The 14,628-nt window shown below is 39.5% G+C and overlaps 1 protein-coding gene across 1 annotated transcript; it reads left to right on the forward strand.

Annotated features, from left to right (window-relative positions):
* Window positions 1-4,106: 4,106 nt before the first annotated feature.
* Window positions 4,107-10,573, forward strand: LOC131246267 (lysine histidine transporter 1-like). Its single transcript, XM_058246204.1, has 7 exons — window positions 4,107-4,449; window positions 7,643-8,026; window positions 8,715-9,108; window positions 9,521-9,626; window positions 9,722-9,813; window positions 10,043-10,111; window positions 10,214-10,573. The coding sequence occupies exons 1-7, from the start codon at window positions 4,268-4,270 to the stop codon at window positions 10,310-10,312; spliced, it is 1,326 nt and encodes a 441-aa protein (XP_058102187.1). The 5' UTR covers window positions 4,107-4,267; the 3' UTR covers window positions 10,313-10,573.
* Window positions 10,574-14,628: the final 4,055 nt, after the last annotated feature.

Here is a 14,628-nt window from a genome sequence, read left to right on the forward strand (position 1 = left end):
TTAAGGTCAATTCCAGCGATTCCGTTTAGATTCACTGTCATTTCCATGCACTTCACAGTCAATTTCCTTCACTTCATGGCCATTTCCACGCATTTCACGGTCAATTCGCTTCACTTCACGGTCATTTCCATGCATTTCACGGTCAATTTGCTTAACTTCACGGTCATTTCCATGCATTTCACAGTCAATTCCAACGATTCTGTTTAGATTCACAGTTATTTCGATGCACTTCACGATCAATTTCCTTCACTTCACGGCCATTTTCATGCACTTCATGGTCAATTCGCTTCACTTCACAGTCATTTTCATGCATTTTAAGGTCAATTCCAGCGATTCCGTTTAGATTCACTGTCATTTCCATGCACTTCACAGTCAATTCCCTTCACTTCACGGCCATTTCCACGCATTTCACGGTCAATTCGCTTCACTTCACGGTCATTTCCATGCATTTCACAGTCATGTCCGGCAATTCCATTTTGATTCACGGTCATTTTGATGCACTTCACGGTCAATTCCCTCTTCACGGTCATTTCCACGCATTTCACGGTCAATTGGCTTCACTTCACGATCATTTCCATGCATTTCACGGTCAATTCACTTCACTTCACGGTCATTTTCATGCATTTCACGGTTAATTCCGGCGATTTCATTTAGATTCACGGTCATTTCCATGCATTTCACATTCAATTCGCTTCACTTCATGGTCATTTCCATGCATTTCACTATCATTTCCAGCGATCCCGTTTAGATTCATGATCATTTCCATGCACTTCACGGTCGCCATGAAGTGCATGGAACTGACCGTGAATTGAAGGGAATTGACTATGAAGTGCATGAAAATGACTGTGAATCTAAACAGAATCGCCGGAAATGATCGTGAAATGCATAGAAATGACTGTGAAGTGAATCGAATTGACCATGAAATGCATGGAAATGACCGGAAAGTGAAGCGGTATCACTGGTATTGATCGTGGAATGCATGAAATTGACCTTGAAATGCATGAAATTGACCATAAAGTGAAGGGAATTGATATGAAATGCACGGAATTGCTCGTGAAGTGAAGGAAATTGACCAAGAAATGCATGGAATTGGCCGTGAAGTGATGGGGAATCGCCGGGATTGACCGTGAAATGCATGGAATTGGCCATGAAGTAGAGGGAATTCGCCGAAATTCACTACAAAATGCATGGAATTGATTGCGAAGTTAATGAAATTTACTACGAGCTAATTGAAATTGACCGTGAAGTTAATGAAATTGACCGCAAAGTGAATAAAATGACTGAAATTGATCACGAAGTAAATAAAACGAATTTTTGACCATTGATTGACAGAATCTTGAAAAATAACTAGGTTGGTTGGCTAAATTAACTTCTCCTGCCTGCAAATCATTTGAGGTACGTGAAGTAACTCATTCTAGTTCCCAACTCGCTACTTATTTTTATTATTATTATTTTTTCTTTCCTGTTGGAATCCCCACTGCTTTTTGTAGGTCCCATTACGAGGTATGTGTTATATCCAAAACCTTTTTCTAGTTGGCAAACTCATATTAAGGCTTGGGACGAAAAGTAAGATAGATCTGGCTATCAAGTGTACCACACTGTAAAAGGCAGTGGAGGATTGGACATCTACCATTGAAACCCTTTTAGGGTTCAAGAAGTTTTATTATGAAAATTTCCTCTTCATCCAGGTCTTTGTGACCTTATGAATGGATTGGATGGAAAATAAATGTTATGATGGGGAAAATAAATGTTATGATGGGCTGTACAAAATTTGTAACGGTGAAAATCAATTTTCCCGCTGCTCTTTGTGGTGTGGTCCAGTTGATCTTTGGACATGATTTTTTCTTTTTGATAATGCTCCGGAATGATCTCAAAATATGGATGAACGTTATGGATATAATATATACATAATTGTGAGGCCCATGTAACTTTGAAATCTTTTGAACCGTTCGTAAAACTCGGAGTTCGAGGAGCGTCAGCGCTCGTCTTCGGGCAGCAGGCCATCTGCTTCCGGAAAGAAAGCAGGGGCATTTTCGACACGAGAAATGGGGCCGTACAGCTGGGGCTTATTCTTGGAAGGTAAAAAGCAAGTGGGCTTCAAAAGGTTGATGGGCCATATATGGGTTGGACAGTTGGAAATTACTCTTGTTGTGATTGAACATCGTATCATTAAAAACTTCACAGGGCGCACCTTAATGTTTCTGCAATGTTTATTTGCCATCCAATCTGTTGACAAGGTCACATAAGCTCAGATGAAGGGAAAATTAATCCTAAACTTTTGTGGTCCATTAATAGCCATTCACCACCATTTCCTATGATGTGGTCCACCGGATGATTGAATTTGCTTCAATTTTTTTTTTTGGATAATGGCTAAAATCATATGAACAAATGAATAAAGGGCGTGGATACATAAAACATACATCAAGGTGGGCCCACGGTGAGGGCCGGCACCATCTTGGTTGTCCAGCCTCTCACCCAAATTCCCTTCCTGTGAATTGCCATTCTTACCGGACACGGATTGACCGGGAAATCCTTCCACTGAAACTATCAGAAGTTAGGTGAGGCCTACCGTGATGCTTGTGAGAAATCCACCCAGTTCGTCCGTTGGATTAAAAAATGAAGCTGATCCAAAACTCAAGTGGGCCACATAAGAGTAAACAGTTAGGATAGACCATTCACCACTGAAACATTTGTGGGCCATAGAAGTGTTGGATCATGTTAATATTTTGTGTTTTTAGTTCATCTCAACAGGATGAACTTATGAACGGTATAGATTGAATATAAACATCAACTTGGACCCAAATAGGATTCAATGATTGGCATTTTCCTACCCACTTTTTCCTATCGTACGACCCACTTGAGATATGGATCTACCTCATTTTTGACCCATGTCCTAACATGATTTTAAAAAATGGATGGAACGGTTGGATTTCTCACAAGCATCACGGAGGGCCCCACATAGCTTTCCGCTTATGAAGTCACTGCGAAGAATCCGGATCGCTGGCAATCCGAGTCTATTCTGACCAATGCCGACACGTCGGATTGAACTGGTCTCGGTTCCAAATTCAAGCAAACGAATCTTATCAAGATAGATGGCTCCAGGACGATGTCTATGAGAAATCTACTCCGTCCATCATTTTTTTGAGATCGTGATAGGGTATTATGCAAAAAATGATATAGATCAAAAACTGAGGTGGACCACACAACACTAAACAATGGGGATTGAAAGCCCACCACTGGGAACTTCGTGTTGGCTAGAGAAGTTTTGGATCATAATTATGTTTGTGTTTTCTGTTCATTCCAGTGGGAATAACCTTATCAACGGTTTGGATGGCATATAAACATCATGGTGGGCCCCGAAAAGGTTTCAACGGTGAGATTGGTGAGAGTGTCCGTTCTTACTATTTCCTGTTAATATGGACCACCCGAATTTTGGACTTAAATTCTATTGTGATCATGCGAACCTATGGACGGATTAGATTTCTCACGGAAATGCAGTGGACCCCACGTAGCTTCCACCTACAGAAACTTCCTGCTGATGGGGGCATAGGCAATTCCCGTCCGTTACTACTCATTCATTTCCTAAGCAATAAATTCGCTGTAATTGCCAGGTGGACGATACGATGAATCTTTTAACTTCCTCCAAAATCTAAGGGACAAATCAAAGGATCCTCAGGCAATACACAGGTCACTTTTTTAGTACCATTAGGTCCATGATCCACTGATCCACACCATTGATCTGATAAGCCCTCAGGCAATACCGTCCAATTTTGGTCATCTCTTCTTTCTTCAACCGTCCATTTGCAAGTGCTGATCGAAGGGTCGGGATCGATCCATTGAAAAAAGATTTGGGTCATGGCCAATCCATGTCAAGGACCATCAGACCAACAGTCTGGATCATTGAAACATGGGGCCCACATGCACAATCAAGAGAATCAAGGACTCACTAATGGACCATTAAATCCTTATAAGGTTGATACATGAAATAAAAATAGATTCCTAGTGCGTTGATGATTCTACAAATAAAAAAGGAAATAACAACTGTCTCTTGTCCGTAGTCCTTACTAAAATTCCCACTCTCTTCCTATTTAAAGAGCCTTACCTCTCAACTTCCCAGGGTAAAAAAGAAAAAGAAAAAGAGAGTAGTCTGTTGTATTGTTTGGTGGGATTTCTATACAGTGGTTGTATCTGAGACTGGTGTGAGAGTTTCTTGAAAGATTGTAATTTTGTTGAGTGTTTGGCTGGTTGGATTTTGGTTTTGATTGTAATGGATTCTTCAATAGAAAACCGCGAAAAAGAGCGGTCGGAGAAGGAGAAGGCGATCGATAACTGGCTTCCGATCACGTCGTCGAGGAAAGCCAAATGGTATTATTCAGCTTTTCACAATGTGACTGCCATGGTTGGTGCTGGAGTCCTTAGCCTGCCTTACGCCATGGCGGAACTCGGATGGTAAGTATCACACATGCATGTAGAGATGAAAATGGTACTACATTATCAAGACCAGTCATTTGATGGGACCCAAAGTTTTCTCGTATTTGATATCTATAGTGATGGGCTATATATGTTTTTAGGGCCCATCATATCAATGGTTTGGATCACTTAAAATAGCCTACATGTATGGACATCTACAGAGATGTCCCTCATTCTCATATGTATGAATGTGACTATGAATATGGATTTTATTTATTTATTTATTTTATTATTATTATTATTATTATTATTATTATTATTATTATTTTCCCTCCTACAAAAGGATGATCTGAAGCTTCAACTCTTTGGGTTGTTTGGCAGCCTGGATTTGGATTTTTAGGGGCGCATTTGGATTGCAAGTTTTTATGGAAAAGAAATTTAAAATTAAAAAAAAAACTTTACCCAACAATTGTTTCCAATGAAAATTCTGGATATTAGTTTGCTGCTTTTTATTAGGAACCCAAAAATGAGGCAGATCCAAAGCTCAAGTGGGCCACACCATAAGAAGCAATGGAGATAATAATGCATACTGTTCTAGGGCCCACCATGATGTTTATTTGCCATCCAACCTGTTCATAAGGTCACACAAACATGCACTAAGGAAAAAGACAAATATCAGTGGCCATGAAGTTTTCAATTGTAGACGCTCAATCCCCAATATTTCTTATGGTGTGGTCCACTTCAGCTTTGGATCTGTCTCATTTTTGGGCTAATGCTCTAAAATTATAGAGAAAATGGATGAACGGCATGGATAAAATACATACATCAAGGTGGGGCCCATAGAGTCTTGTCATGTGCATATGGTGCCGACATGAGTGCTTTGTTATGCAATCCAAGTCCCTTCCAACCATGCTTTGATTGGCCTTATCTCTAACAACGGCACGTGGCTCAATCAAATCCTACCATGTTAGGTCACTATAGAAGGAAATCAATGGTGTCATGGTCACCACACAATCCATATCCTATTCCTTGGATTACCAACAATAAATAAATTTAAAAAAAAAAAAAAAAATAGCCTAAGAGTAAAAATTAAGAATTTGAAATTATTGACAATTTCATCCTACTAATCATGTTTGGCAAATTAGATTTTTAATTTGTCGAATTCAAAAAAGTATGTTTGGTAACCTGGATTTTCATTTTATAGAAAATCTGTTGGAGAGGCTATTTTGGATTCATGGCAATCTAAAACATGCCCTAAGAGTTGAGATTTTCATTCCACCAGTTGTCTGTCAAACTAAATTTTAATTTGTCAACATCAAAAAATTGTGCTGGATGATCTGTTTGAGAGGCAATTTGAAGAATATGACCATTGACAGATTTTCTAATTCTTTTGGACTTTGCAAGCTAGCTTCTAGAAAGGAATTGAAAAGTGGGCTTGTTGAGGATTCCCCCAATTTCAAGGGTGCCAAACACAATATTTTGACCCTTATTTGGATTCCAATTTAAAATCCCCCAAAATACAGGCTATTCCAGCTTAAAATCCCTAAAATCCCCCAAAATACAAGCTGTAACTTGACCACTTAAACTTTGTTTATCTATTCTGTTTAAACTGATATTTTCTCTGTAGAAAATGTTATCCAAGTCTACAATGATTGATGGCGACACCCGTTCTCTGCACTAGTACAGCTTTTAGTGTTTTATTGCCTAATGTGAAAAGAATGGGTACCCGAGATTGCAAAAGATCCCTCGATGCGATGCTCCAATCAATGTTTCATTGTTCACTTTTTTATAAACACATTTTGGGTTGAAATTTTACTATTTAGAGAGTTCTGAATGGATTTTTTGTACATCTTAAGGATCATTTGGATGCCTATAAAATTTTAAGTTGTAAACACATTATACCTTAAAAGAGTTTCAGGTGTAAACTGTTTACATACTATTTTGTTTTGCTTTTTGAGTGGTAATATGTTTACAGCTAAATATATTATGTTTAACTCACTTGTAAAGTGTTTACAATATATAAAATATGTATTACAATGTATAAAGTGTGATTCACACTGTATAGAACTTAGAATAGTAAATTCCACCAAAATGAACAAATCACGTAAAAATGACTTGATTTTTTTGGGCCTTAGTAGAGCATCAAAGCATGCATACATTGGATGTATTGGATATCCTCCAACCATTACAGTGGACCTCAAATGCAATCTAGAAGTTTTTAATGGTGGACCTCCCAGCATTCCATCTCATGTCGTCCATTTGTTGATCAACTAAGCTGTTTTTTTGGGGCCATATGAGAGCATCAAGGGAAGCACATGACGAACAAATAGGATGTACATGCATATCATGTTGGGCCCCACACATTACAAATGTGTATCAACCATTGTATTCTATTATATATAATGTCTTTTTAGTGGTAAAGACTTCACCTGTAATTTGAAACATAGCTTTTTGCTAGCTTTCAAATACGGCTAAAAGTTGTAATGTGTTTACAGCCTGTAAAACCTTCGTAGGCGAATGAAGGTATCTAAACTGCCCCTCTAATGCCTTTACAACTTAAGTATTTTACATGCATCCAAATGACCGCTTAAATTTCAATGCAGAAGTGATATTTCTCTAATGTATAGAAGATATTGAATCTTTTACTAATGGATTCAGTATTGTGCTTTGTTTTAGAAGTTATTACATTTTGTTATATTTGTCAGGTTGCAAGCATACTAGTTGTAATAGTTTTTCATCTTTCAAAATATGACATTGAGATTTGTTTGCACTTGGGAATTTCAACAATCTACTCTACAGATGGTGTTCTATTTTGTGGTACTTAAGATTACTTTTGTTTTTGTACATCTTGTACAAATGATTTTATATAGCAGTTTGTAGTCTTAATTTTCAAAAGACAATTGATGTTTCTTGTTTTAAAAATTGGTCTTGAGATTGATTTTTGATTGGGTATTCAAACTTTTATAAAAATGAGTTTTAAATTCAATCTTTTTAATGGGTTTTTGTCATAGCTTTTAAAGGGGGGTTTAACAGCGTTTTGTTGTTCTGTTCATTGATCCACATTGTCCAAATATAGCCTCTGTTCAGAATTTGAGTAGTGTAGTGATATGAATGAAATTCATATTAGTGTGTTCTAAAATCAGTTTGAGATTAGTTGTGGGTAGATTAGAGATTTTTCAATTTTTCAAAATCGATTTTGAGATTACTTTGAAATGGGTGCCATTATATTCAGGGGACCCGGCGTTGTGATTCTCGTCTTGTCGTGGATTATCACTCTCTACACACTCTGGCAAATGGTTGAGATGCATGAGATGGTCCCTGGGAAGCGATTTGATAGATATCATGAGTTGGGTCAGGAAGCATTTGGCGAGAAGCTCGGCCTTTGGATTGTTGTGCCCCAACAGCTGATTGTCGAAGTAGGCGTGAACATAGTCTACATGGTCACAGGCGGGAAATCGCTTAAGAAATTCCATGAAACGGTCTGCCCCAACTGCAAAGAAATCAGGCTGACCTTTTTCATTATGATATTTGCTTCTGGTCATTTTGTTCTTTCTCAGCTCCCCAACTTCAACTCCATTTCAGGGGTCTCTTTGGCCGCAGCAGTCATGTCGCTCAGGTAACCTCTCTCTCGTTTGTCTTTGAATTCTGATGTAGCCCTATGAATTCACCAATAGCATTTGTGTCAATGTATTTATTTTACATAGCCTGCCCTAATTTGATTTTCTTGTCAAAGAATATAACATTAATCTGCATTGGAATGTTCAATTGTACTGAATTGCAATCCGTTTAGCTGATTATAAATCGAATGACCAAAGCATGTGTGGTACCAATTACCGCAAGCAACTAGTCCCTCATAAGTCATAATGAATGAAGAGCGATGATATCCCCACTTTGGTCATTTTCTCTTTGTTGAATTGAATTATTGCAATCCTATCAAATTGAACATCCAAATGCAACCTTGATAGTTGTTATTAAGGGTTAAACCAAGCAAAGGCAAGGGATGGAGAAGTGACATTAATGCTAGGGGAAGGAAACCCTTTTGCACTTGTTTGTTTTGCTAGTCCTGGAAAATGCTTTTCCTTTGCATTTTTCAGGCGTTTTCGGGTACACACAGAACTTTTCCTTCAATTTTATCATTTAAAACCTCACATCAAAGGTAAATCTCTTTTTACACCAATTGACTTTTTGAAAAAGAAACTTCAATCCTAACACATCCTAACTATAAATAGGGCACTTACGTACATGTATCATTGAAAAGCCACTTTTTAATATGTTTTGTTGGTCTTGTTGTTGGTTTTGGCCAGCTACTCCACCATTGCATGGACCGCTTCGATTCATAGAGGAAAGCAATCCAATGTGCAATACAGCTATGCATCTTCAACCACAAAGGGGACAGTGTTCTCCTTCTTTAGCGCATTTGGAGACGTCGCTTTTGCATATGCAGGCCACAATGTGGTGTTAGAAATACAAGCAACCATCCCATCAACACCTGAGAATCCATCTAAGATACCAATGTGGAAGGGTGTGATTGTTGCCTACATTGTTGTTGCCGTATGCTATTTCCCGGTCGCTTTGGTCGGTTACTGGGCATTTGGGAATTCAGTTGAGGACAACATTCTTATTAGCCTAGAGAAGCCAGCTTGGCTAATTGCAGTTGCAAACTTCTTTGTTGTAATCCATGTCATTGGCAGTTATCAGGTGATATTTACTCTTCCCATTTTCCTTCCATCTTTAATTTTTGCTTTCAGGTTCATTATATGATGATGCTTGATCAATGGAAATATGCTTTTTTTTTTTCATCCGATCCAATGAATGGCATGGGTAGGACCCACCTTTTGATGACCTAAGCTGTTGATCTTTTGGGCCAATCTTGTAATGGAACATACCAAACACTACACTTACATTTGGGACCGAGACATGAACTTAATTTCCCCAGTGTATCCCATGGTGTATCCTACCCAAAGTGATGTCTATCATATGTGTGATTGGATCAGCATTTTTAGTGTTTACTGGGGCAAATAAAAGCTTGATCAAGCATCCTCAATTTCTGCTTCTGATTTTTTTTTTTTTTGGAATGATTTTGACCTTTGTTCTATTGGCTTGGATGTAGATTTACGCAATGCCTGTGTTTGACATGTTGGAAACTCTTCTTGTGAAGAAGTTCAAATTCCCGCCTGGTCGTACTCTTCGCCTAGTTGCACGCTCGAGCTACGTTGGTAATCTCTCTCCATCAAGCTAAGTTGTTTTGAATTTTAGGTATTCAGTATGATTTTCTTGGATCTTTTTTTATACTGGCTTCATTTGAATGCAGCACTTACGATGTTTATTGCTATGACCTTCCCTTTCTTCGGTGGGCTACTTGGATTCTTCGGAGGATTTGCCTTTGCGCCAACGACATACTTTGTAAGACATTAGAAATCAACATTCTCTTTTTCCTTCTCATTTTTTCTGATAAATCTGTATTGTTCATCTGGTAGATAGCACTCCGTAGTGACATGGCCCAAAAATCAGGCCTTGAAGTGGACCATGTAGGTGTAAAAATATTGGTTTGTGTCTCATACATGGTGGGGGCCAATCCGATGAGTGCCCTGTCTATACACCGACACCTGACCATTGATCTCTTTTGTGACAGCTCCCTTGCATCATGTGGCTTGTGATCTACAAGCCCAAAAAATTCAGCGCATCTTGGTTTGCAAATTGGGTATGTTAGCTTTATATCCATTTTCTTTTCATGCTACTTTTCTCGCATTTTCGCATTCTTCAAAGAGGTTGAGCTGATGCAAACTTTGATTATGCACTTCAGATATGCATCATACTGGGGATCATGCTAATGTTCGTATCATCGATCGGCGCTTTAAAGACCATCATTGATTCTGCCAAGAACTACAAATTCTACTCATAATCCATGTAAACCCAAGTTGGGGTTTTTGGCAATGGGCATTGGTGGTGATTGTGGCAGGGGACCTCAATACCGACAGCTATGATTGGAGAGCATTGGGTCTGTAAGCTTTCTTCATTGAAACAAATAGAAGGAGAACCTCTTACAAGCCATTCCCATTACTGTTTCTTTGCTTATTTATTTGATATGAAAGATAAAAATCTTCCTATATTTTAGACTTCTGCATATCTCCTTTCAAAGACTGTGATTTTTACTGTTTGGGCCTGTGGGGTTAGCTCAAATCTTTTGTTACAATATTTTGTGCAGTAAGGGTTGATTACAAGACAAAGCAAATCATGAATGGGTTGGGCCGACTCGATGGGTTATTGGACCGGACTCAAAATAGGATGGTTGTGGGTCTAAAAATTTGAAACCATGGATCCGACCTGATTACTAAATGGGTCAGGTCTGAGACCCTCCCAGTATAGACCTGACCCCTGAAAAAATTTCTAAGTGGGTCCAATTTGGGCCATCCTAAAATGGACCCAGTCCAGGCCTAAAGCTAACCTGCAGCCATGGAAGTAGTTAATTACTACCACAAGATTGTGTGAAAGTGGGAAGTATGAAACTGTTTATAAGCGAAAATGGGAAATAAGAAAATTATAATTAGCTAATTAAGATGGATATAAAAGTAGGCATGAATGGATGTTCTCACATATAAGACATCTTGGTTGGAAAGAATGGACATGAAAGTTCACATACAATAGCTGTATCTGATCAGTTCCCATACATCTACCAAATGAGTAAATAAGGAGACTATCTATGCAAGGAAGACTTCTCAAGATATACATGCAACCAATGTAGGCTTGTATGAGATATGGTGCATTAACCATAGAATGCCTTGGTGCTGTCCATACAGGATAGATGCTTTTCGTTTTCAAAACTTGGGTCCATACCAACCCAGTGGCCAGCTAATGCAGGGGCATTATCACACCGGGCTTGAGTGGGGTTGTTTTGCCTGTAGGATGCAGGGGCACACTCGGGGTGGGCGACCGGTGTAAGGCGGGTGCCCATGAGGGGGGTTCGGCGGGTTCCTAGCCTATGAGATGTGGGGCTTGGGTTATAAGATAAAGGGATTAATTGGTCATGCTCTAACAATTCGAGCTTTTAGAGCAAGTTAATTGTCCTGCATCACCTACCCTATCCACACCCTATCCACAGTACACATGGAGATATTACTTAGTCAAAGACCAACAAAATCATTTAGGGCGTGTTTGGGCAGTGGGATTAGTAGGGATTAGGTGGGATGGGATTCATCTGGTCCCGTGGCAATTCCACTCCATGTCTGGGAAGAATGGAATTAGGTGGGAATTAGATTAGATGAAATTGCATTGGGTCCCGTGCCAATTTCACTCAATGTTAGCAAGTTGTGTAGGTCCCACCATGATGTGTGGGCTATATCCACACCGTCCACCCATTTTTCTAGATTATTTTAGAGCATGGGCCAAAAAATCAGCCAAATCTAAAGCTCAAGTGGACCCCACCATAGAAAGCAATGGGGATTGAATACTTACTATTGAAAGCTTCTTTGGGGCCACATAAGTTTTGGATCTACCTCATTTTTAGGCCCATGCCATAAAATGAGGTTACAAAATAAATGAATGGTTTAGATATAACACGTGTTATTCTCAGTCATTTCAAATGATGGTGGGTATATCCATTCAATGTACCGCTGTATTACCAACAAAGCATGGAATTAATCCTATCCATGGCAACCGGGGACAATCCATGCCATGGGTAATAATTATGTTTTTTTGAATCCCATCCCACCTAATCCCTTCTAATCCCACCGCCCAAACACGCCCTTAGCTTGATTGTGGACAGAGTTGTAAGTGTCCATCTGATGGGAGCCAACTGGATGGTTAGGATCAATCATGAGTTTTGGAGCTGAGTTTGAAAATCTGTCCAGCATGACTGAATTGGGACCCAACATGACTAGTTGAGTCAGTTTGAAAAATTGCTTGACTCAGTGTGACTCGACAGATTTGCCCCGCCTTCGAGGCGATTTCCCCAAGATAGGTACAAACATTCTACCAATGCACTACACAACTATTGTACAAGTTTGGGTATTTTAAGTAGTTTGTTGATTTCCAAAGAATTTAAATGCACTAAATACTATAAATTTAATTAAAACATTGTGTTGATTAAAGACTCGGTTGAGTCTCTGAGTTGACCCAACTCAGCTAGACATTGAGTTAGTCACGTCTACGAGTTGAATTCGGCTGGCTAAACATGAGTCAAGTTGCTTAGACTCGGTTGAGACTGAGTTGATTGGACTTATCTATAAGTGGAGTCGAGTCCAGTTTTTGAAAACTATGGAATCAATGACAAAGGGACATGATTTAGAATGTTTGGATTGGCATACATGATTATCTTATGTGGTGATGTGGCACAGCCATTCCCCTTCCTACTCTAGCATAAGCACACATGCCCATATGGGTCAATGTGCCGGATTAAAGCTCTTGATCCGTGGGTCCATGGAAAAACTCTATCTTAAACAGCATATGTTTGAAACAAAAATTGACAAAGATGCTTTAATGCTTGTAATTCATGCACTTTTTACGAGATAGGCCAAAAAAAACTCAGTTTTTAATAAAATATAATTGAATTACAAGCATTAAAGCAACTTTGTTAGCTTTTGTTTCAAACATATGCTGTGTGAAATAGAGTTTTTCCATGGACCCACGGATCAAGAGCTTTAATATGGCACATTGACCCATATGGGCATGTGTGCTTATGCTAGAGTAGGAAGGGGAATGGCTGTGCCACATCACCACATAAGATAATCCTGTATGTCAAACGTTCCAAATCATGTCCCTTTGTGGTTGATTCCATAGTTTTCAAAAACTGGACTCGACTTCATTTATAATGGGTCCAATCAACTCAGACTCAACCTAGTCTAAGCAACTTGACTCATGTTTAGCCAGCCGAATTCAACTCGTAGATTTGACTGACTCAATGTCTAGCTGAGTTGGGTCAACTCAAAGACTCAACCCAGTCTTTAATCAACACAATATAAATGAAATTTATAGTAAACGGTCCATGTGATGTGTATATATATGTGTGTGTGTGTGTGTGTGTGTATGTAGGGAAAAGGTACTATGCGCTCGACCTCACGATAAGCTCCCGTGAGGTCAGGCTGTGTGGGCCCCACCGTGATGCGTGTCGACCATCAACACCGTGCATTTGATGGGTCCCCTCTAAATTATGGGATATCCCAAAAATCAGCCGTATATGGAACTCAAGTGGGCCATACCATCTAAAATCATGTGAAGACACCGTTAAAACATATAAAAGCACTTGGTGGGGCCCACTTGAGTTTTGAATGCTGCTGAAACTTGATCTGAACCCTCATTCAAGTGGGACACACATAATGGATGAGCTAGATTTGCAAACCACATCTCGGTGGGCCCAAAAAAATGATTATGAATGTTTTAATGGTGCACAGCCCCTCCCCACTTCTGTATGTGGTGTGGCCCACACAAGTCACGGATTGACTTGATTTTTGAGACCTAGGCCCACGATAGAATGGTGCATCTGACTAATGGGGTAGATGTTCGAAACGCATCACGGTGGGGCCCACACAGCTCGACCTCATGGGACGGTCTTGTCAGCTCGAGCGCATAGTACCTTTTCCCATATATATATATATATATAGGCATACTCACATGTGCACTAAACGGTCCATGTGATGTAGCATCCCATAAAACCTCAAGGGACCAATTTTCACCCTAATCTAAAACTCTGATGGGCCATACAAAAGAGATGCGAGGAAACTGTTTTCTTTTTTAATGGCCAACCAAAGTTTTGGATCAAAGTAAAAGTTGGGCATCGAGGTTTCATGGGGTGTAGCATCACGTGAACTGTTCGGATTTTGAAATCACATCATGTGTGATGAGTTCTCAAAAAGTTTGCACATGTTACATGCCAATTAGTGCGCAGCTGAGCGCATATATATATATATATATATATGGGAAATGGTTTTATGCGGTCGAGCTCATGGGAACACTTTCCAGGAGGTCGAGTTGTGTGGGCCCCACAGTGATGTGTCTCGAACATCTAATCCATCAGTCAGATGCACCATTCCATGGTGGGCCTCGAGCTTAAAAATCAATTCAATCGATGCCTTTTGTGGCCCACACCACGTACAAAAGTTGAGAGGGGTTACCCTCTATTAAAACATTCACAATCATTTGTTGGGCCTACTGAGGTGTGGTTCACAAATCCAGCCCATTCATTATGTGTGTCCCACTTGGATGAGGGGTCAGCCAAGTTTCAGA

Source organism: Magnolia sinica, chromosome 5, assembly GCF_029962835.1.
Source record: "Magnolia sinica isolate HGM2019 chromosome 5, MsV1, whole genome shotgun sequence".
Taxonomy (NCBI): Eukaryota; Viridiplantae; Streptophyta; class Magnoliopsida; order Magnoliales; family Magnoliaceae; genus Magnolia; species Magnolia sinica.